This window comes from Parus major, chromosome 22 (genome assembly GCF_001522545.3).
Source record: "Parus major isolate Abel chromosome 22, Parus_major1.1, whole genome shotgun sequence".
Classification (NCBI taxonomy): Eukaryota; Metazoa; Chordata; class Aves; order Passeriformes; family Paridae; genus Parus; species Parus major.
Genome location: NC_031790.1, coordinates 4,090,605 through 4,113,468, shown reverse-complemented (window position 1 = coordinate 4,113,468; position 22,864 = coordinate 4,090,605). Strand labels below are relative to the sequence as shown.

The 22,864-nt window shown below is 57.3% G+C and overlaps 1 protein-coding gene across 7 annotated transcripts in view; it reads left to right on the top strand.

Moving 5' to 3' along the window:
- The window catches only part of ANK1 (ankyrin 1), a 55,089-nt gene extending 32,228 nt beyond the window's left edge, over positions 1–22,861 (top strand). For 3 of the 7 annotated variants that reach the window (XM_015648830.3, XM_015648828.1, XM_015648829.2), the window contains 40 exons: positions 47–145; positions 248–433; positions 569–667; positions 1,223–1,321; positions 1,639–1,737; positions 2,180–2,377; positions 2,459–2,557; positions 2,913–3,011; positions 3,249–3,347; positions 3,536–3,733; positions 3,905–4,003; positions 4,087–4,185; positions 5,297–5,494; positions 5,705–5,803; positions 6,197–6,295; positions 6,475–6,573; positions 6,662–6,754; positions 6,919–6,991; positions 7,401–7,424; positions 8,325–8,427; positions 8,704–8,851; positions 9,023–9,159; positions 9,240–9,464; positions 9,861–10,015; positions 10,186–10,397; positions 10,525–10,729; positions 10,899–10,995; positions 11,354–11,582; positions 11,765–11,890; positions 11,971–12,090; positions 12,300–12,384; positions 12,642–12,716; positions 13,185–13,316; positions 13,515–13,661; positions 15,253–15,805; positions 16,505–16,763; positions 18,012–18,095; positions 18,339–18,506; positions 18,813–18,934; positions 20,685–22,861. In XM_015648830.3, the coding sequence (XP_015504316.1) occupies positions 47–145; positions 248–433; positions 569–667; positions 1,223–1,321; positions 1,639–1,737; positions 2,180–2,377; positions 2,459–2,557; positions 2,913–3,011; positions 3,249–3,347; positions 3,536–3,733; positions 3,905–4,003; positions 4,087–4,185; positions 5,297–5,494; positions 5,705–5,803; positions 6,197–6,295; positions 6,475–6,573; positions 6,662–6,754; positions 6,919–6,991; positions 7,401–7,424; positions 8,325–8,427; positions 8,704–8,851; positions 9,023–9,159; positions 9,240–9,464; positions 9,861–10,015; positions 10,186–10,397; positions 10,525–10,729; positions 10,899–10,995; positions 11,354–11,582; positions 11,765–11,890; positions 11,971–12,090; positions 12,300–12,384; positions 12,642–12,716; positions 13,185–13,316; positions 13,515–13,661; positions 15,253–15,805; positions 16,505–16,763; positions 18,012–18,095; positions 18,339–18,506; positions 18,813–18,911 (5,517 nt within the window). In that variant the 3' untranslated portion in view covers positions 18,912–18,934; positions 20,685–22,861. The other 4 variants (XM_015648827.3, XM_015648831.2, XM_015648832.1 and 1 more) reach the window with 3 other exon arrangements.
- The last annotated feature ends 3 nt before the right edge of the window (positions 22,862–22,864 follow it).

Genomic DNA, 22,864 nt, shown 5'->3' with positions numbered 1-22,864 from the left:
AACTCAAGAAAGAGTTGTGTTGATGTGCATGGTCCTGTGTTTGCAGAAAGGCTTCACACCCCTCTACATGGCAGCGCAAGAGAACCACCTGGAAGTTGTGAAGTTCCTGCTGGAAAATGGAGCCAACCAGAACGTAGCCACAGAGGTGAGATCCTTGGGGAGGAGCCTGTGGCCCTGCCTGTGGGGGCTACTGAGGGATGTGCTGGGTCCTGCTGTGGCTCCTTGATTCTCTCCCTCTCCTTGGCAGGATGGCTTCACTCCACTAGCTGTGGCTCTCCAGCAAGGACATGAAAATGTGGTTGCTCATCTTATCAACTATGGGACAAAGGGTAAGGTCCGTCTGCCTGCCCTGCACATCGCAGCCCGCAATGATGACACTCGCACAGCTGCTGTGCTGCTGCAGAATGACCCCAATGCCGATGTCCTCTCCAAGGTGCGTGGTTTTCCTCTGCTGTCTCTGGGAGATTCCCCAATCCCCAGGGAGAACAGCAGCTTGGTATGCTGTATTAATCCGTAGTTTCATCAGGGAGCATGTGTCTGTCTGGCTGATCCTTCCTTCTTTCCCTAGACTGGATTCACCCCTTTGCACATTGCAGCCCACTATGAGAATCTCAGTGTGGCCCAGTTACTTCTGAACCGTGGAGCCAGTGTCAACTTCACACCCCAGGTGAGTGCAGAGTGGGAAGCTACTGGGGTCTGTGCTGCTCCAGCAACAGAGGAGGATGCTGTGCCTCCTATCCATGTACGGTGCAGCAGCAGCTGCCAGGGCTTCCTGGTGAGGTGGGGCTATGCAGAAAGTAGCACAGATGCCTGGGGAGGTGCAATTAATAATCATCATGGGCCTTTTCTGCTAAGTCTCCCTTCTGTCAGAAGCAACCATGTGTCCATGAAAGCTCTTGGGGACCTTGTGTCCAGGCTGAGGGAAAGCTGGGTGCTGTTGCTGCAGGGCAGAGTTCATAGAACCTACAGTTAGGATGCCTCTTCCAGAGCCACAGGTGAAGCCCAATCCATGAGTTGGTGCTTTCCTGCAAGCTCTGAGTAGCTTCTGTCTGCAGCCTTTATCTGCACAGCTCTCTCTCACAGCCCTGCTAAACAAGGTGTTCCCCAGCATTGTCCCTGGGCAGAGATGTAGCTCTCCCTGCACTCTCTCCTTTGTTTGTCCCTTACCTCCTTCAAAGAGAAGGGGCTGCTCCTTCTGACAGGCTGTCATTCCTCCTGGCAGAATGGGATCACTCCCCTGCACATAGCTTCCCGCCGGGGCAACATCATCATGGTGCGGCTGCTGCTGGACCGCGGGGCCCAGATAGAAACAAGGACCAAGGTGAGAGCACTTCTGAACACATCCCATCTTTACACGGGCTGTCTCCCTCCCTGAGCTCCTTATGCCCAGTGCTTACTCTGCAAACATCTTGCTGGGAATGTGAGGGAAGGTCTCTGGTATACTAAGGGTCTGGACCAGGTTTTTGCTGGCACATGTAGACGTGAGGAGGCTGCATGGCTACAAAGGCCCTGGGAGCTGAGGCCATGCTCAGTTTCACCTTATTTTGCAGACAAGTCCAAAGTCCTGTTAGTCCTCCACCTGAGGGAACCTTGCCCTTCCATGCCATAGTGAGCCCTTGAACCCTTCTCTCTTCCCAGGATGAGCTGACCCCTCTGCACTGTGCAGCACGCAATGGACATGTGAGAATTGCAGAGATCCTGCTGGACCATGGGGCTCCCATTCAAGCCAAAACCAAGGTACCCAGATGACTTGGAGCTATGATTGGTGCCAGGTCCCAGGGCAGCACAGTGGGGTAACAAGTTGTGCACACTAGCTGGATGGCACCCATGGCTGGCTTGGGGATTTTTTTGGCCTGATGAGGGGTAAGAAGCTTCCTACCCTATTAGGCCCTAGCTGAAGTCCTTTGCCTGAGGGCTTCATCCTTCAAAGGGACTAGTCCTGAGAAGGGGATGGCCTGGGTACAGTCTGCCCCAAGGCAGCAGCTCTTCAGGCCCTTCCCTCCACTCAACATTACTCCTCTGTAAGTCTCACTGAGGGATTTTGGGGCTCCTCTCTGGTAGCACCCTGGGGAACAAGCTGTCTCTTCTGCCCTAGTGTCTGGGGGTGCGAGGCAGGGACTGGGTGGGATGCCTGGACCCCCTCCTGGCCCAGCCCTGAGGCCCTGCTCCACGCTCGCAGAACGGCTTGTCGCCGATCCACATGGCAGCACAGGGTGACCACCTGGACTGCGTCCGCCTGCTCCTGCAGTACAGCGCTGACATTGACGACATCACCCTGGACCACCTCACGCCCCTGCACGTGGCTGCACACTGTGGACACCACCGTGTGGCCAAGCTGCTGGTGGAGAAGGGGGCCAAGCCCAACTCTCGAGCCCTGGTGAGAAAGGGTGGGTGGGCTGAACCAGGGGAGAGGGAGCGTTCCTGCAAATGACTGTCCATCTGTCTGTCTTGTCTGCAGAATGGCTTCACGCCCCTCCATATTGCCTGCAAGAAAAACCACATCCGTGTGATGGAGCTGCTGCTGAAGACAGGTGCCTCCATTGACGCTGTCACAGAGGTAGGTGGGCTGAGACCATCCTCAGCTCTCTTGCTTCTGCATGTGTGCTGGGGACAACATGGCAGGATGTGATGTCCCTGTTGCTTCTGCCGTACCCCAGGGACCTTTCTTGGTGCTCTTTGCAGCTCAGAACCTATTTAGCCTGGCAGCATCTTCCTAAAGGGCAGGGAGATGCAGGGGAGACAGCAGCTCTGTGCATTTCCTTCACACTCACCCGCCAGGCTCCTGGAGCAGACTGGGGGCTCGGATTTTGCCTGTGCTGAGACCTGCCCTGGGGAGAAGGAGGAGGGGACAGTAAGAGATATTGCCAAGGCTCTAAGTCCCATCTTGTTTTCTGGCCTTTTTCTCTTCACAGTCTGGCCTGACCCCCCTGCATGTGGCTGCCTTCATGGGACACCTGCCCATTGTCAAGACTCTGCTGCAGCGTGGAGCCTCTCCTAATGTATCCAACGTGGTGAGTTCCACCCTGACTGGGGCTTTGGGAGCTCAGCTTATTGGGATGTTCAGCAGGATATCCAGGTCCTGCAGCCTCTGTTCACCTGAGCAGTCCCTGGTGCCCTTCTGCTTTGTGCTAGCATGAGCAACCAGTAGGGGTTGCAGGAACTGCTCTCCTCTCTTCAGAGCAGAGGAATGACTGTAGGAAAGCATTTCCCTCCTTTAGCCTGACCACTTTATCCTGTCTTTGGTGCAGAAAGTAGAGACTCCTCTACACATGGCAGCCCGAGCTGGGCACACAGATGTGGCCAAGTACCTGCTGCAGAACAAAGCCAAAGCCAATGCTAAGGCCAAGGTAGGTATAGAGGACATGTGTGGTAATCAGCTCTGGAAACAGCTGGTGCTGGTTTCTTTGCTGTCACATGCCCAGAGCACAGCCTAGCAGGGGCTGTGCAACAGTGGGAGCAGGGCTGGGACTCCTTTGGCATTGCAAGACAGGACTGGTCCAGGTCTGCCCAAACAGCTTCTCTGCCACCCTCACAGGATGACCAGACTCCTCTGCACTGTGCTGCACGCATTGGCCACACTGGCATGGTCAAACTCCTTTTGGAGAACAACGCTAACCCCAACCTGGCCACCACAGCAGGGCACACACCCCTGCACATCACTGCCAGAGAGGGGCACATGGACACAGCCCTGGCCCTGCTGGAGAAGGGAGCCTCTCAGACCTGCATGACCAAGGTAGGCTGCTGAGTCCACTGCTGTGGAAGGCGATGCCCAGCTGGGGCAAGGCTGGGCAGGCTGGTGGCACAGTGTCCCTGTCACAGGAGGGGCAGCTTCCTCCTGTGTTGCAGCAGGCGCCAGCACTCTCTTCATCTCTGCCACTCTATGATGGGCTGCCTTTCTCCTCAGAAAGGATTTACCCCTCTCCACGTTGCAGCCAAGTATGGAAAGGTGGATGTGGCAGAGTTGCTGTTGGCACATGATGCTCACCCCAATGCATCAGGGAAGGTGAATGTTGCTTCTGTGGGGGGAGAGGTCTGCTATGGGGAGAGGCTCTGTCTCACCTGTCTGTACGGTCTCCCCCGCTGCAGAATGGCCTGACTCCACTGCATGTGGCTGTGCACCACAACAACCTGGAGATTGTCAAACTGCTGCTTCCCAAGGGGAGCTCCCCACACAACTCAGCCTGGGTAAGTCTGAGCTGGGCTTCCCTAGGGACGTGGGGATGCGGTGTGTGTCCAGTGCCTGCCAGTTTGGGGCCAGCACTGCCCCTCAGCCCTGGCACTCAGGGAATGTCTAAGTGAGTGATCACCACCAGCCTTTCTCCATGTCTGCCGCTCACGCCTGCCTGTCCTCACACCACGCGGAGCAGGCAGGGGAGCAGGCAGTGGTCCTGTTCCAGCAGACAGGCTGTGTCAGGGATGGTCCCTGCTAGCAGCATGGTGGTTGCTGCGTGGGGAATGTGTTTCCATGGCAAGTCCTGCAGAGCAGCGCTGCGGTCTGGCAGTTTGGGAAACCACAGGCGAATGTTTGCATGCAGCTATGAAGCAGTGAGTCAGAAAACCCACAGGCTTGTGAGAGTCACCCGGCTCTCCCTGAGCATGGGGAGCATCTCCCCACAGAGCACACCAGCAGGCGCCTTGCTTCCCGTGTTGTTTGCAAAAGCTGCATCTTCAAAACAGCCAAGTGGCTGGTGGTGCCAGCCCTCCCCATCTGGCACTTCCCTCTCCCCTGTGCAGGCTGCCGGCAGACACGCTGGGCAGGCATCGGGAGCAGCCGGTACCGGCGCCAGCCCCCGCTGCTCCGCGTCACCGGCAGCCTGCGCGTCAGCCCGGGCAGCGGGTGGCTGCCAGCTGCTCGGCTCCTGCAGCGTGGCAGCAGAGGCACGACTCAAGGCCCTGCAGTCTCTGCCTGAATACTAATGCTGTGTATTGGGAGTTCAGCTCCACACCTCAGCCAGGCACATTCCAGGAGATGTGCTGTCTGCCCCAGCTTTCTGTAGCTCCCGGAGGCCGCATACTGCTGCAGAAATTCATGTGTAGAAAACTTCAGGATAGCCCGTATCAGTCGAACCTGAAGCGGGTGGTGTTTGACACCCCCGTGCTGACTTGGCTGAAAGAGTGGGATTTGGCATCAGAGTCAGGGCTGGTCGCTGTCAGAGAGATACTATGGGGGGCAATCCCTGCGCTCTGGAGGCAGCTAGGAAGGGCAGACCTGGTCTGCAGAGGCAGGGTGGCACCTCCTGTCCCTCCTGGTCTGCTTGGCAGAGCTGAGCACTGCAATGAGCCTCTCTCCCTGCAGAACGGGTACACCCCCCTTCACATCGCTGCCAAGCAGAACCAGATGGAAGTGGCCAGCAGCCTGCTGCAGTATGGGGCTTCTGCAAATGCTGAGTCTATGCAGGGAGTCACTCCCCTCCACCTGGCTTCCCAGGAGGGCCATGCAGACATGGTGGCACTGCTTTTCTCCAAACAAGCCAACGGCAACCTAGGCAACAAGGTAAGTTGTCCCAGCGCATCCTGCCAGGCTGGAGGCAAACTTGCCAGCAGAGAGCAGCATCTGGGTGGTCGTCCAGGCCCCCGTGCCTCCCTGTGTTTGGGTAGCAGTACACTGTGTCAGTCAGTTTGTCAGGTTGGAGACCTGACACTCTCTGCTGCTGGACCTGCAGTGATGGCAGTGCCACTGTGCTGAGACCTCTTCTCTTTGCAGAGTGGCCTGACTCCTCTCCACCTTGCAGCCCAAGAGGGGCATGTGCTAGTTGCTGATGTTCTAGTGAAACATGGAGTCACAGTGGATGCAATGACCAGGGTAAAGTAGTGCATTGACCATGGCTTTGGTGAAACACATGGGGGTACTACCTCTAGGCCTGCTCAGGAAAGAGCATTTCTTTTCTTTCTCTTTATGCAAGAGACTCCCTTCTAACAGGCATCCTTACCATTTTGTCTGTGTCCTGGGGACTCTTTCTCCTCTTCCCCCCACCTCTCTGGAGGGGTGATTCTTACCTGTTTCTATAGCTCACCTCTGTACCCACAAGCACAGCATGGTTTGAAACCCTCTGCTTTGGTCTTGGGCTTTTGGGAAGCCCCCACGTGTGTGCCTCATCCTTCATGCGTGAGGGCTTGCCTGTGGCATGAGCATATCCAAGCCAGAAGGGCAGTAAGCAGTGGTGAGGGCAGACTGAGACCTGATCTTGTCTTTCAGATGGGCTATACCCCGCTGCATGTGGCCAGCCATTATGGGAACATCAAGCTGGTGAAGTTCTTGCTGCAGCACCAAGCGGATGTCAATGCCAAGACTAAGGTACAGAGGTGTCCTGTGCTCCAAGGACCCTTCTGCCCTGGGCAACATCATGCAGGTTGATGGGGAAGTGGAGCTGTCCTCATGCTCCAGGCACAAAGCACCATGTGTGAGGCCTGGGGGCATTTTTGGGGCAGCAGACTTCCAGAACTGATTGCGGCATCCTCTGTCCTCCCCTGCAGCTGGGCTACACCCCCCTGCACCAAGCAGCACAGCAGGGCCACACGGATGTGGTAACATTGCTGCTGAAGCATGGCGCATCTCCCAACGAGATCAGCACGGTGAGTACAACGCTTCCCTGCACCTCCCTACTCAGCTGCCTGAGCTGCCCCGTGGCTGCTGCTGACCCAGTCTTTCCTCTGTGCACAGAATGGCACCACTCCCCTGGCCATTGCAAAGCGACTTGGCTACATTTCTGTCACAGACGTGCTCAAGATTGTCACAGAGGAAACCGACATCCCGGTGAGCCCCTGCTACCAGGACCAGGATGCTGTGAAAGAGGGCTGGGACTGGGAACAGCCAGGGAAAGGTCTGCAGCTGGGTGCCTAGCCTAGGTGCAAGGAGGGGGCTGCAGATAGCTGTGCAGAAAAATGCTGGCTTCCTTTGACTCTGCTCTGCTCCCACAGTCAGTTGGCGACAAGCACCGCATGAGCTTCCCAGAGACCGTAGATGAGATTCTGGATGTATCAGAGGATGAAGGTGAGGGGTGGGAGTTGGGTCACACCATCTCAGAGATCTGCCAGCTGGGTCAGTGTGGCAAGCAGCAGTCATGGGGATGACACTAGTGTTCCTGCTGGAACAGGGACACCCCCAGTGTGGGGGAGCTCTGTGGGCCCTGCTGTGGTCTTGCAGAGAGGATGAGGGAAGCCCACCAGACTCCTGAGGTGGCACCTCCTGGCTTGGGTGCTTCCCAGCACTATGCAAGAGGGATATGTCTGGACATCTCCACGATCCCATGCCCCAAGGACTATGCAGAGAGCCCTTGGGCATGCAGAGCCCCCACTGTGCCTTGCTCTGCTGGAGGGTACCAGCTCCCAGCCCAGCTGCAGCTGGTTTGCTCCTGCACCCTCCCACCAGTACCTCACTTTTGCCTCTTCTTACTTTGCAGGCACTGCTCATGTCACAGTAATGGGTATGAAATGTGTCCCCCTGTCCCAGCTCAATGGCCCATTTCACCCCATGGCCACTAACCATCCACACGCCATATCCATCTGCTGAGCCTTGCTGCTGATCTGGTGCTCTCCAGTGACAACCCTGCCATCCTACCCTGCCAATCCATGCCCATGCTGCTTGCTTTGGTGTGACTGCATGAATAGGCATCCTCCCACTCAGGAGGACCCTGACTCCCTTGTCAGACCCAGGACCCGTCCATGGCAGATGGAAGAACCTGTAACTGTGACAAACACTGGTGTCCCTCCGCAATTGCCCCATGCCATCCTGTCCAGAGCAGGGATTAACCTGAGAGCTCAAGGGTCTCTTTGCTGCTGTGGTCCCCTTCCCATTTCTGGGGCACTCTGTCTGCTTTGGGAGGTGCTGGACACCCTCCCACAGGGGACTGGCCAGAGCCAAATTCTGATGAGCTAGTTAGCAGGTATTAATTAATGGGACCAGTGGTAGCATTAGCAGAGCTCTGTGCCTCCAGTAGGTGTAGTGTTAGGGCAGCCTCCTGCACCCCAAGTTGTGCCTATGTCCCTGACCCAGACATCGAAGTTTAAGGTGTCCTTTGAAGTCTCTGCACTGTGTTTAGTGCTGTGAGAAAGAGGTTAGTGAGCAGACAGATTTCCCAATGGCTCCCAGAGCTCCTGTCCCACTGGCCTGCTGCATGGGCCTTGCCCTGCCAGAAGACCCATTCTGGCAGACAGCAAAGCCCCCTCTGTGTCTGGCTGAGACCCAGGGGGCAAGTGAGTGTCTCAAGCAGTGGGCAGGTATGGGCCCTGGCTCTAGCCCTGGGGAGGGGTAGGGGCAAGGGCTGGATATCCCTGTGTTCCCTTGTCTGTCTGCCTCTGCTTGCTGAGCCAGCTCTTGGTTTCAGAGGAAGAGCTGATTGCACCAAAACCCAAGACACCTGATCTCGGAGACCAGGAAGGCAAAAGGGAGAGGCTGGAGTTCATGACCACAGCGATACTGGAGCAAACGTAAGAGACGCTGTATGGTGGGGAGGGAACAGGTACAGGGCACAGGACCAGCCTTGTGCTGGGCTGGGCTTCCTGCATAAGACTCCAGGCAAGGAACAGATCACTGAACCCTCACCGGTTGGCATGGCAGGGGAAGCTAGTCAATGCTGTTTCTGCACCAGGACATGGGACTGCTCTTTAGTTTGCTTTTGTCTAGTGGTTTCAGGACTCTGTGGGGATGGGTAGGGGCTGAGGGACCCTCCCATTTCTGTGGCTGTCACTACCCTCTCCTGCCAGGGTGGAGTCTCCAGCTGTCCTGCAGGTCCCCTGCATCCCACCTGAAACTGTAGTGACCAGAGCTGAGGAGACTGAGCAGGTAGGACCTGTGGAGACAGAAGCTGAGCAAGTCAGCCTGCTGCATGCACCCTCGGTGTCCCCACAGGAGGTGAGCATGAGATACAGCCTGCCGTGGCCTCCCCCAGGCATTCCCTGCTGGGGCAGTTCCCCCATCACCACATAGCTCAAGTGTGTGATGGGTAATGGGCATTGACCCGGTGGTACAGGACTGTCCAGCGAGGATTGTATAAGGGTGGGCAGGCTCAACACCCCCAGATAGGACCCTTTGTCCACAGGTTCTCTTCCCTGCCTTACACAGCCCTCCAAAGAGTTCGACGAGGACTCCCTGATCCCCAGCAGCCCTGCCACTGAGACCTCGGATAACATCAGCCCTGTGGCCAGCCCTGTGCACACAGGGTGAGTGCCCAGCCTGTGCAGCACATGCATGCTCTGTTCATCAGCTGGCTGCAAGGTGCTCACGCCTCTGTCCACTCCAGGTTCCTGGTAAGCTTCATGGTGGATGCTCGTGGTGGCTCCATGCGGGGCAGCCGGCACCACGGTCTGCGTGTGGTCATCCCGCCCCGTGCCTGTGCTGCACCGACCCGCATCACCTGCCGCCTGGTGAAGCCCCAAAAGCTACCTGCACCCCCACCACTGGCTGAGGAGGAGGGTCTGAGCAGTCGGATCATTGCTCTGGGGCCTGCTGGTGCCCAATTCCTCAGGTGAGCACAGCTGGGAAAAGAGCAGATTGGGCTGCCCACACCAGGGTCATCCCTCAGGACTGGGAACAGATCTGGGCTCATCTAGAGGGTTTTGCCATCCAGGGCAAGACCTCTGCCTATCTCTGCTTCTTGAGGTTGGCAGAGGAGAGATCCTACCTCTTGTTGGGCATGACATGTTTCTGGCATGGGTCATTTAAGAGTAACAGAACAGTGGCAGAAAAGCCCTGAGCAGCCCTGTCCCGCCACGTGCAGAGTCCTCTTTCCCAGAGAGAGGGAGATCAGCAGTCCTTCTTCCCCCAGCAGCTGCACAGCATGGGCAGGCACTCTGCCCAGGGCCATCCTGCTGCCTTGCATGTCCTTGTGGCAGCTTGTGTGGCCTTCCTGTGCTGTCTGCAGCCCTGTCATTGTGGAGATTCCACACTTTGCCTCGTATGGACGTGGAGACCGTGAGCTGGTAGTGCTGCGCAGTGAGAACGGCTCTGTCTGGAAGGAGCACCGCAACCGCTATGAGGAGAGCTACATGGACCAGCTGCTCAATGGCATGGACGAGGGTGAGCGTGGCAGGAGGGCAGGGGCTCCACACCTCACAGCTTCCTGCAGGCAGGGCTGTGGTGGCCCGCGTGGTGGAGTGGGGCTGAGGGGGTTGGTCGGCGTAGCATGGAGGAGTGTTGAGTGTCAGACACTTGGTGGATGAGCACTGATGGCTGTGCTGCCCTCGCAGAGCTGGAGAGCCAGGAGGAGCTGGATAAGAAGAGGGTCTGCCGCATCATCACCACCGACTTCCCTCTCTACTTCGTGGTCATGTCCCGGATTTGCCAGGACTGTGATATGATTGGCCCTGAAGGAGGGTGTTTGAAAAGCACACTGGTGCCCATGGTACAGGCCACCTTCCCAGACACTGCTGTCACCAAAAGAGTGAGGCTGGCCCTGCAGGTGAGCCTCAGAGAGCCAGGCCTGGGGCCTAGACATACTTCTGCAGTCAGGGGTGGGCAGCAAGCCCAGGCTGTGTCCCAGCCTGGGGAAAAACCATCCCTGATTCCCATCCTTGTACTACCCACAGGCACAGCCTGTGCCTGATGAGTTGGTGACTAAGCTGCTGGGGAACCAAGCGACCTTCAGCCCCATTGTCACAGTGGAGCCACGACGGAGGAAGTTCCACCGCCCCATTGGCCTCCGTATCCCACTGCCACCATCCTGGAAGGACAATCCCCGAGACAGTGGTGAGGGTGACACCACCAGCCTACGTCTGCTCTGCAGTGTGATTGGTGAGACTACAAGCGTGCTCTCCACGGGGATGGGCTGGGCTGCCTCAGGGGGATGCAGCTCCAGGGAGCTCAGTAAAGGGTGCAGCTGTGGAGAAAGCAAATGCCTGGGGGATGCAGACCCTGGGCTTATGGAAAGAGATAGTATGATCACCCTTGCTTTCTGCTGCAGGAGGGACAGCCCAAGCCCAGTGGGAAGACATAACAGGCACCACAAAGCTGGTCTACGAAAATGAGTGTGCTAACTTTACCACCAATGTGTCTGCCAGGTGAGTCCTGGGCAAAGGTGTCCATCTCAGGATATCTGGTACTCCTTGGGCCTTACTACAGCCTTTGCCAGGAAAAGCCCCTTACTGCTGTGCTGCCCTATTCCTACATGCAGGGTGGTTTCCTCTAGCCTTAAGGACCCCCATGTCGCCTGAGCACACTCCAGGAACCCTCATGACAGCTGGGTGTGCAGAAGGAAGGGGGCCATTATCTGTACTTGGCTGGGTCCCCATCACAGATGGGGCTACACCTGTGTCCAGAACTCTTGGGGCTTCCTCTGCAGTCCAGTTGGCTGTTGAGGGGGGCAGGGGGCAGCTCTCTGCCACCACCCAGCAGCACCCCAACCCAGATCTCCTGCAGGTTCTGGCTGGCCGACTGCCCACGCACAGCTGAGGCTGTGCACTTTGCCACCATGCTGTACAAGGAGCTGACAGCCGTGCCCTACATGGCCAAATTTGTGGTGTTTGCCAAGATGAACGATGCGCGAGAAGGCCGGCTGCGCTGCTACTGCATGACTGATGACAAGGTTGACAAGACTTTAGAGCAGCATGAGAACTTCACTGAGGTGGCCCGCAGCAGGGACATTGAGGTTTGTCCCCAGCAGCGTGTGTGGAGGGCAGCAGGGAGAGGGATAACGAAGTGAGGGGAGACTGATGCAAGTGGAAGGGCCTGGCCCTGGCATGGCTAGGAGAGTCAGGGTTACCTGCCCTATCCAGGAGCAGGATAAGCAGCTCTACACTGGGTCTGAGTATATTTTCTGCTCCTGGGCAGGTGGTGGAGGGAATGCCTTTGCATGTCGAACTCTCAGGGAACCTGGTGCCTGTCAAGAAGGCTGCTCAGCCCCGCACCTTCCTCTTCCAGTCCTTCCGGGAGAATCGTCTTGTCATCCCCATCAAGGTAATGTCAGGGTACAGGACTGGGCAAGCAGTCAGGGCCCTTCCTTGTGCCAAGCCACCTAACTGGGCTCTGGCACTCAGGTCCGGGACAGCAGCCGGGAAGCCAGTGGCTCCCTGTCTTTCTTGCGCAAGGCCATGAAATACGAAGACCTCCAGCATGTGCTCTGCCACCTGAACATCAGCATACCACCCTGCACCAAGGTCAGTCTTTGGCTCTCTGGTAGGGGGCAGTGAGGGCACATCCCCTCCCCAAGTGCAGGGGACAGCCCTTGCTGTTAGCTTTCTTCTTCACCTGCTCCATTTGACCACGTCATGCCACTCTGGAGCTGAAGGAGAAGCAATCATGTCAGGGCAGAGCAGCTGCCCTCTTTCCAAGCTGTTGACCCCTTGTTTTGTCACCACTTTTACAGGGCAGTGGCAGTGATGAGCGAAGGAGGACACTGACGCCATTGTCTCTGCGGGAGCGATACAGCATTCTAAGTGAGACCAGTTTTGGTATGCAGCCTGCTGGGACCATTCCAGCCCACTCACTACCTGCACTTGGGGTTCTCAAGCCAGTGGGAAGGCTGGGATGGTCCTGTCACACTTGCACTTACAGCAACTTCCCTTTCCCTGAAGGTTTCCTTGGCCCTGCCTGCAGGGCAGTGCTGTGTCTATGGGTCTGTGTGACCCCCCAGAACCAGCACCCCATTCCCCTCACCACTCTGGTGCAGGGCCCTGTGCAGCTGGGCTGACTCCCTCTTCTCCTCCAGGCTCTCTGAGCAGCACAGACAAGGCAGACCAGAAGATGGTTGACATAGCAGAACAGCTGGGCCTCAGCTGGGCCGGTGAGTCCACACCTGACAGTTCTGAGGATGCACAACACCCCTTGCAAAGCTGACACTTAGGGAGGCTGGAAGTGTGCTGCCAGGTGTAGAGACTGCTTTGTGCTGCACCCCTGCTGTGAGCATTCCAGGGCACTGAAATGAACTTTTCCATGGCTGTGCACATATCCACACACAGGGGTACCAGGCTAGGGCTTTGTTATGAGCTGTACATATTGCTGCTGTTGGTTGCGGCCACACAATCCAACGGCAGACCCTACACTTCTTAGCATGAGACCCTATTGTGCTAGTCACTGCCAACCTGAGCAGGAGGGCTTCAGCCCCTGCCCCATCCCAGCTCCTGCATGTTCTGCTGTGCACAGTCACATATAACAGAGGGTTTCTGCACTGGTCCTGGCTGAGCACTTGACAACGTCCCTAGCCTTGTGATGGGCACCAGAGGGTATGAGACTGATGTGGTGTTTTCCCCAGAGCTGGCACGTGAGCTGCAGTTTGGGGTGGATGACATCAACAGGATACGTGTGGAGAACCCCAACTCCCTTCTGGAGCAGAGCATAGCCTTACTCAACCTCTGGGCCAGCCGCGAGGGCAAGAATGTCAAGAGTGAGTATTTGTGGTGCCCTTTTACAGACACAGAGGTGGCAGAGCAGAGCAGCGTGTGCATCTTCAAGGATCACTGTCTGGCTGGCTTTACAGTGGTGGTTCATGCACATCTGCCTTCTCTGCCCACCTGGAGAGTGTCTGGGGCATGGCTGTGTCTTCCCAAGTGACTAGTTTGCTGGCACCATCTTCCCCTTGCAGTTGAGAACCTGTACACGGCACTGAGGAACATTGACCGCAGCGAGATTGTCAACATGCTGGAGGGCTCGGGTCGGCTGAGCCGCAGCCTGAAGGGAAGCTGGCGTTACACGGACAGAGACTACTCCCTCTCACCATCCCAGATGAATGGTGAGCCCAGCTTGTGGCAGGGAATGCAGGAGGGCCCTTGAGGCCACAGTCTGTGCAGAGACTGGGGCTGGTGTCTTGCCTGACCAGGTTGCACCCACTGAGAACTGAGTGGGCACATTGCTGACAGATGTGGCCTCTTCACTGGGGCTTATGCTGCAGAAAGCTTGGCTCTGCCGTCCTGCTTTCTCAGAAACTCTCCAGGTGTTTCTTATCTCAGTGTGCCAGTGAGAGGTGCCTCTGGCTATGCAAGCTGATCAGCGGCCAGGGAGCTCCCTGAGTCCTGGCTGTGCAGCTGTGGTGGTGTGCCTGGATGTGGGGACACAGCCAGAGCCAGCTGTGGCATACACTGCTGGGGAGCCGGCACACCAGAAAGGGGCAGGGCTTTGTGCTGCTACAGCCCTGCACGGTGGCTCTGCCCCTGCAGCACTGGCTCATCGCTCTCTCCCTCTCTGTCTCTCCCCTTGTTCTGTTTTCTCTAACATGCCACCTAGTGCTGCCAGGTGCGGGCACTCCTGTGGGTCACTTCTTTTCACCTGTCTCCTCTGAGCTCATCCTGGCCTCTCCTCTCATCTTCCACTGCCTGTCTCCACTGTCTCCACCTCAGCTAAGCCCTCTGGGAGCCGCATCCTGCTCCAGCGACTGCATGTCATCAGGGACTACCCCTCTTACAGCTGTCATGCTTGCAGGCAGCCATCCCAGGCCTTCTTCTCCTGCACAGTCCCATGTTCCTTCCCTTGCTGGCACTGCACTGCATGCCCCTGACCAGGCACCTGGGTGTCCATGTGTGAGGTGCCCTTTCTGTGCCAGGGGTGCCAGCTGTACCCTGTGCCTTGGCTGTGGCTGCCAGGGGAGCAGAACAGGTTCACTGCTGATATCCAGGGGTGAAAAAATGGCTCAAAGCTGAAAAAGGCGGAGCAAAGCCACCTGCATGGGTGGGAGTGCCTGGCTTGGTTGTAATTCATACAGATACGCCTGAGCTGTGCACATCCTGGGCGATGAGATATAACAGTGGCTTGTAGCCCTGGAGACACTAACAGGGTTGTAAGACCCTGACTGCCTTCTGCAGGGCCTTGGGGTGCATGGCATGTTCCAGGGCCATCCTTCTCTGCTCGTGGTACTTCCAACCTGCTCCTCTGGGCTGTGGACAGTGTTTGGCTTTGAGAGTTGGTGCCTGTCAGACTCGGCTACTGGAACTCCAGGCTAACTGCCAGCCAGCTGATGCTGGATGGGGGCTGTGGGCAGGGACCAGGGTCTGATGGAGCAAGGTAGCAAAGAGAGTGCTGTGTCCTTCAGTGTGGATGGAGCATCGTGTGAACACCAGCCCGGTCCTCCTCACAGGGAGGAGGCAGCCCCAGGACCTGCCCAGAGCAGCCCCAGGACTTGAAGGGAGGCATGGCAGCATTTGCAGGGACCATGTGAAAGCAGCCGCTGCTGTGAGCACAGCCCTGCTCAGCCTGGGCACAGGGCTGTGGCATGACCTTTCCTGTCCTTGGGGCAGTCATCCTCCCAGAAGCTGTTTCCCTTTTGTCCTACTGTGCTTGTGCGTGTGTGAGATGGCTGCTGGACATGATGCCTCTGTCTGCCCATATAGGTTACGCTTCACTGCAGGACGAGCTGCTGTCCCCTGCCTCCCTGCATTACACACTGCCATCCCCGCTGCGTGCCGACCAGTACTGGAATGAGGTGGCCATCATGGATGCTATCCCCATGGCTGCCACTGAGCAGGATGCCCTGATGGAGATGTCCGACATGCAGGTGTGGTCCTCAGGGCTCACCCCCTCGCTGGTGACTGCTGAGGACTCCTCTCTGGAGTGCAGCAAGGCTGAGGACTCGGATGCCACAAGCGAAGGCCGGTTCCCAGGGCAACTTCTAGCAGATGCTCATGGCCCAGACCACATGGGCTCTATGGACCTGGTTGAGGATGACACAGTGGACTCAGATGCCATGAATGGCCTGATTGACCTTCTAGAGCAGGAGGAGGGGCAGAGGCCAGAGGGGAAGATGCCATCTGGTGATCATCAACCAGGGACTGGGGAGCAGGACCCGGAGAGTGAAGTCTCTTTTGTTTCAGTTCAGCAGAAGGTGCAAGCCAGGATCATGACATCACCTACCTTTAGCCATGCTGTGGAGAAGAGTGCAGACAGGTACTACAGCCTGGGGCACCAGGGTGACCATGGTAGGGGAGCACAACTGCTTTGCCAGCTTCTGCCCTGTGCTCGCCAGCTGCAATAATCTCCCTGCTTTGCTTGCTTCCCTGCTGGCCTCCCACTCTGGAGCCCAGGCATCTGCAGCACATAGAACAATGGTTGGGCCGAGTGTCTCATACTTTTCTGGCAATGCTCTGGAGGGCTCCTTGCAGAGCACCTGGGAAGGACCCTAGTCAGCCAGGCCCTGCATGTAGGTTGTACTTACCAGAGCTAATCCTAACCTGGGCTGCCTGCTCCCCCATTCCCAGTGGCAAGAACCCATGAGGTCCCTGGCAGCACCCAGAAATGCTCCACAGCATTAGATCACATTAGAGCTAGACCACACTAGACCATGAGAGCACAGCACACTCTTGCCTAAGCCTCTGGCAGCCAAACCATGAGGCTGTGGGATGGGCAGGGAGCATAGCATAGAGGTGGCCTGTGCCTTTTTGTGCATCTGTGTATTTTGTGCTGCTTCTGCCAGATGCCCAGCAGTGCCGTGAGCTGGGGAGTGGAGCCAGTGCCTCTGGGGTGCAGGCTGCGCCGGTGTGCCTGCCGGAGCTCGGCTGGTGCTCAGGGTGCAGCACTCCATGCAAAGCTGACTGCCTCTCTCTTTCTGTCTCTCTCTCCCTATCCCTGTCCCTCTCTGGTGCCCAGGCTGAGGGACTGGAATGCAGAAGGCTCCTTTATCTCCTGCCTACAGGACCTGACAGCGGGCTCCTGGCAGGAGGGAGTCACCCAAAAGCTGCTCCCAACGCACACCACAGCCTCCGGGGCACAGGGCCAGGAGCAAGAGCAGGTCCTGATGCCAGCCATGGAGCTGATGCGGATCAGCTCTACAGAGGACAGCGACCGGCAGCCTCAGCACCCCACAGGCGGCTGGCAGGAGGAGGCCGACAGCCGCTTCTTTGGGCAGGTGAGGGTGGGAGCAGGGGACTCAGCCCTGCAGGAAGTGGTGGCCTCTTCTGGAGCCTGCTGCAAGGCCAGCCAGGCAGACCAGGTGCTAGCTCCTCAACTCTTCTGTACTTCCTGCCCCTTGGGGTGCCTCTCAGCCCGGAATAGCCTGCAGTGCTTGATACCTGAGCTCTTGCTCTCCATTTATAACCCAGTCACCCTCCCAGACTTGTTCCTTATTGAGTATCTGCCCTGGCTGCCAGCCCAACAGCCTGCTGGAGCCAGAAATAGAGTTGGTCTAGGGGCCAGGCTGGGTGGTGGGCTTGATGCCACGGTCACACAGAGGCAGCAGGTACAAGGTGAGGGCAAGCACCTTCCCCCAGCCAGGGCACGCACAGCCATCCCGGCAGCACGGCCGTGCTTGGAGGTGCCTGTTAGCTCCACCGTGTGTGTTACCCGAGTCACATGTCATTCCAATGACACCCCAAAGCCCTGGCTTTTGCCCAGGGCTTCGTTTGTCCTGTAAGGGAAGACTGCACACTGCCCTCCCACCGTAGTCAGGAGGACAGGCTGTTGGGCAAGCTGACAGAGCAGAGGGCCAGAGCTGTCCTGCTTCCAGCCGGGCCGGGGCAGTCCTGGGCACATGACCTCGAGCGAAGCTGTGACAGCGAAGGACGCCCAGCTGCCCGCTCCCTTCTCGCCGCCCACAGCCAGCAGAGCTGCGGCAGCCGAGCTTACAGCAGCTCCCGCAGAGCCGGGGCACTGCGTGGGCAGGCTCACAGCCGCAGGCCACCACCCGGCCCTCAGCATGGCTGAGTTCTGACGGCGGGCTCGGAGCCGCGGCACACGCGCGGCTGTGCGGGCGGAGGCACGATGTGGGCTTTCCTGGCCCAGCTGCTGATCGCTCTGGTGCTTCTGGCCTTCTTCCTGGTCAGCTGCCAGAACGTCATGCACATCGTCAGGGGCTCTGTCCGCTTCCTGCTCAAACACGCCCATCGTGAGCTGGACAAGGAGCTCGGGGAGAGCCCGGGGCTGGCGGATGACGAGGAGGCTCTCTCCGCCAGAGTCGTCCGCCGGCGCGTCCTCCTGAAGGTAACGAGCGGGGCAGCTGAGAGAGCAGCCCTAGAGCCGGTGCAGAGGAAAGCAGTGAAGGGTCAGGGCAGGGTGGGAGACAGAGGCTGTGGGGTGCATGCCCAGGTGCATTTTTCTACCTGCAAAACAACTTCCCTCGTTTCCCTCGCATGCCCTGATCTCCCTTCCGTTCCTGCAGGGGAATGAAGCCTTTCATCTCCCTGGAGAGCAGGTGACTGAGGAGCAGTTCACAGATGATCAAGGCAATATCATCACCAAGAAGGTGAGTGATCAGCGGCAAGATATGGGCAAGGGCATGCCGCAGCCTTTCCCTTCTCCCCTCCACCCCGTTAGCATGAGGCCCATGTAGGGCATTCGTGCTCTTCGGTTACAGTCACGGCACTTCTCCAGCTCATGGCACACACAGAGCCTGCACACCACGTGCAGTTTAGGACCAGACTGGGTGAGGAGGGAGTCACGGTGCCCTGGGGCTAGCTGTGACGCCCAGCTGTGTGGGTCTCCACAGATTATCCGGAAGGTGGTGCGTCATCTGGGCCCTGGTGTCATGGATGACAGGCAGGAACAGGAGGAGCTGATTCTGGAGGGCTCCCTACAGGAGCCCCAAGACCTGGAGGCTGAGGACGATCACTTCATGAAATACTCCATCTTGCATCAGGATGGTCTGGGTGCCAAGGTACAGTGTGGCTCTTAACTGTGCGTTGCAGGCAGCCTGCCTGGGGCATCACCCAGGACTCTCAGGAGTTCTGCAGGACTCTCAGGCTCTGCGACAATGTCGCACTCTGTCCTTTCTTCTGCCCTGTACTCCTCTCCTGTTTCCCCTCTAAGACTTCCAGGGGCAAATACTGCCCACTGCACCAGTCTTCTTGCTTGGTGTTTTCTGCCTGCCAACTGACTCTACCTTTCCCTCTCCTGTCCTCTTCTCTGTGTCTGTCTGTTCACCTGGGTGATGTCCTGCTTCCTGCCCCTGCGGCTTCCTCAGGAGGAGGTGCGAGTGCGTGTCCCGAAACCAGAGGTCTCTGGGGGCAGGATGGGGGCTCAGATAGTGAAACGAGCCAGCCTGAAAAGGGGGAAGCAGTGACCCCTCAAATGGCCTCTTTTGAGGTAACCCTATCCTTGCTCTTCCTTCTGTCCTGGTTCTCCATATTGCTGCCTGCACTGAGCTGCTGGTCATGCATATTCTCCTGGGGAACGTGTGGCGGGGCTGCTCCCAGCTCTTGGCTTGCAGAGAGGGTTTGCTGTGCTGCAGCAAAAGACTGGGGGTAGGCAGCAGTGTGTCTCTAATGATAACCTGCTCCTGGGTGCTGTGGGCACAGGGTGCCCTGGTCTGCAGTGATGCTCCAGCCAGTGCCAAGGGCTGCTGCTGCAGTGACAGCGCCCTGGGTGCTCGGGGTGACCGTCCCCAGTGACAGGGTCACCGAGTTGTTACTCCTGGTTATGCTGGGCTACAGGCAGAGGGGTGGTCTTTGTACAAAGCCAGTCCAGGGACTCAATTGTGTTTGTAATAGGGTCTGAGCAGAAGTACCCCCTTCATACATGAGCAGTAACTGTGCAGCCTTGTGGCAGATGAGACCAGCCCTTGGAGCTGGTGCCTTGGTATCCCCCTTCCCAAGGGGCACAGCTGGGCACTGGCAGAGCTGTGGGTCAGATGAAGCACGTCCTGGTTGTGTGGGGCCATGGCCTACTGCCTCTGCTCACTGTTCTGGGAGATGCAGCTACTGCCTCTGCCAGCCACGTAGAGGAAAGCATTGAGGGTGCTGAAGCCAGAATGGGGGCAGACCTTGGCAGGGTGCTGCTGGGGAATGTCAGGGCGGTAGGGATGCAGGAGTGGTGGGTGCAGGAATATGACACTTGTAGGGGCTGACGACATGGCACCTGCCTTTGACCTAGGACATTTCTTACATTGATCCCCACTGAGCTCAGAATGACCCCTTAAGTCTTGTGCATTTCCTGATCTCCCTGCCTTCCCTAGAGTGGGAATGGGACTAGACCAGGTTGAAGGCAAGGTGCTTGGCACAGCACGCTTGAGCCTAGCTGCATAATTTTTCTCTGCACACTCATTGCTGGGCTGACAGTGCAGCACTGGGGGAAGGTGTTGCATATGTGCTCCCCAGCTGTCCAGCACTACCTCCTACTGGTAGGAGGCTGCCAGGCAAGGGCTGTTGGTCCTCTGATCTCTGCTGTACGTGCATGACTTGCTCTGTCCTCCCTTTCCCTTCTCTCTCCTCTCTGTCAGTGAGCTCTCTGTGGGTGTATGAAAGTCAAGAGGCTTATGCCTGTGGGCATGTTCATGGAGACTGTCTCTCTCTGCCTGCCCCACTCCCCAGACAGTCCTTGGCTCTGCTTCTCTCTGGGGCACTGCTCCTGTTGCTTTGCCTTTGCAGTTTTCCATTGTGTAAAAGTGGCCCAGGCTGTGCACTGGGGAAGATTTTCGTCACTGCTGGGAGAGTGGGGTGCAGTCAGTCACCCTAGCTGAGGTGGCAGGGGGGGCTCAAGGCTGGCCTCCTCCATTCCAGAACCTAGAGCAGCACTCCCAGCTCCTTCCCAGTGCCACGTTGCATTTGATGCAGCTCAGCCACTGCTTGCTGCTCTCTGCAGATGGGGCAACACCATCTGTACCATCAATGTCATTGCTCCTAGTTCCAGGCCTGCCACTTAGTGGTGCTCTGTCACAGTCTCTCTGACACCCCTCAAAACTTGTATTATGGTTGCTTGGCAGCATGGGTGCATGTGGGGCAAGCACAGTGTACAGAAGGGACTAGCCAGCCATGTACCTGGCTGCCCCCAACATTTATCCTGGATGTACCACCAAGAATGCCTGGTAACTCCTCTGTCTCTCTCTCTGTCTCTCTAGGATCACACCTCAACACCAAACCACTGAACTTCACACACGTTCTGACACATACCTGAGAAGAGAAGAGAAGAAAGGAGAGGAGAGCAGAGAGTGGAGGGGAGCAGGGCTGGCTGTACATGTTTCTATAAGCTAATGGCATGATTTCTGTATGAGACATACTTACCGTCCTATCCGCATGACTGACTGACTGCAAGACGCATGAGCTACAGTACTTAAAACTGACGAGGGGCCTCTATCCCTGCCCCGCTGCTGCCAGGAGCCCAGAGACAGCACCACACACCAGGGGTATGCTCTCAGCTCCTTTGGGAGGCAAGAGCTGGAGTAGAAGGAAATGAGATGGAGATTGCACATCTGTGTGATTGCGTGTGTAGATGCATCCCCAAGTCTGTGCTCCAGCTGTAAGAGGAAAGCTGGGACAGCATGGTGCTGCTCACCACAGAAGAAGAGGTGCTTGCCCCCCTGCAAATGCCTGTGCTGCCTCTGCTGGACTTGCTTCTCATCCCTCTCTGTGAGTGTTGGGCTTTGGGGAGGGCAGCAGTGGCCAGAGGGTGCAAGGGGAGGCTGCAGGGAGCACAGCTGCCCTGGGCAGAGGGACTGGTGCAGGGCTGCCCTTCCTCTCCCCAGCACGTGCAAAGTCTCCCACCAGGGCAGAGCTCTGGGCTGAGCACTGAGCTCCTTGCTTATGTTGAAAGTGTAAACTGTACAGCAATCAGCCTTGTGTATATGAACCAATAAATACTATGCAAACCCCTAGGGACACTCTAGCAGTATGTACAAAGCACTAACAGCTCTGCTCTCAAATACCTCTTCAGGCTGCAGGATGGGCAAAGCCTTTGGGATATGTGAGCAGCTCTGGTGAATGGAGCAGGAAGGCTGGGAGTGGGAGGGCAGCAGCCCATCCCTGTCCTGTGCCACTCTGCCCGAGCCTGGCCCCTTCCTGGCCTGAAGAGGGGGGGCTAGAGGTGCAGTCCCATGGTCTAGCCCCAGTTTGTGTTGGATCCATCTGCATTGAAGCTGTAGGCCTGTGCTGAGGTTCTTGGAGCCCAGGGAGGATGTGCAGTGAGAGAGCAGGGGGTGCTTGTGCCACACATGGGGTTGTGCCTAGCTCTACTCAGCACAATATCTGCTCAGGAGATGAGCCAGGAGCTAGCAATAGCCAACAGCCGTGCAATACGCACCCCAGGCAAGGGCTTTGCAGGGACCCTGGCCTCCCTGCAAGGGGGGTTATAGCCCTGCATACTGACCCTCTCGGGACCAATCCCAGAGATGTGGGGTCTGCTGCCCTGGGGGCTGGGGCAGCCTCAGGCCGGCTGCTCTAGCAGGAGAGCAGCACAGGGCAGAGCGCTCAGAGTCTGGGCAGGAGGTTGAATCTATTGTAATACCTGACCCCAGGAGCGCAGGGTGCAGGTAGTGGCACTTGGTCACAGGTCCCTGACCCTGTCCTTTAACCAAACTGATACGGGGACCTGGCCTTTGTAGCACAGTGATGTGGGGACGCCCTGCTCTTTCTCCTGGAAGTGGCCATGAACCTGCTTTGCTGAGTCCGAGTTTGTTCTCCGTGGCCAGGTGCAGAACAAGTGCACCTCCAGCTTCAGGCCATGTGGCCTTGGCAGGGCAGCCCTCCCTTTCAGTGGGTACACATCTGCTGGGAGAGCCCCTAGCTGCCCTGCGGCCAAGAAGCCTCGCTCCAGCAAAGCGACTGACCCAGATTAGCCTTGGAGAGCAAAGCAGTCCCCTCCCCACCCCAAAGTTGAGCCATATAGGCACAGACTCTTCATCCGTCACCCTTGCTGCGTACAATAACCTCCCTAGACCCACTGCAACAGCTGACTCCGTAGCATCACCCTAGAGTTGTGTGTGGGTCCAGTGCTTTGGCCTTGTGTATGCCGTAGGGAATGTGCTGTCTGCAACCGTGCCAGGCACCTGCAGTGACATTGCTTTGCGCTCAGATTGCTTGTAGGGCTGGTAGGGGGAGGCTGCACCCAACATTGAGCCTAGAGAATGCTGCAGTCTGCACACTAGAAGCTTTTTAGAAGTTTTAAAAATTACTTTTATTTTCTTTTTTTAATTGTTATGGAAACAAGCCTTTTGGATCTCCCTGTCTTAGGCCCTGATGTATAGATCATTTCCCTGTACACCAGCTAACAGACTATGAATTAATAAATAAATCAACACAGTGT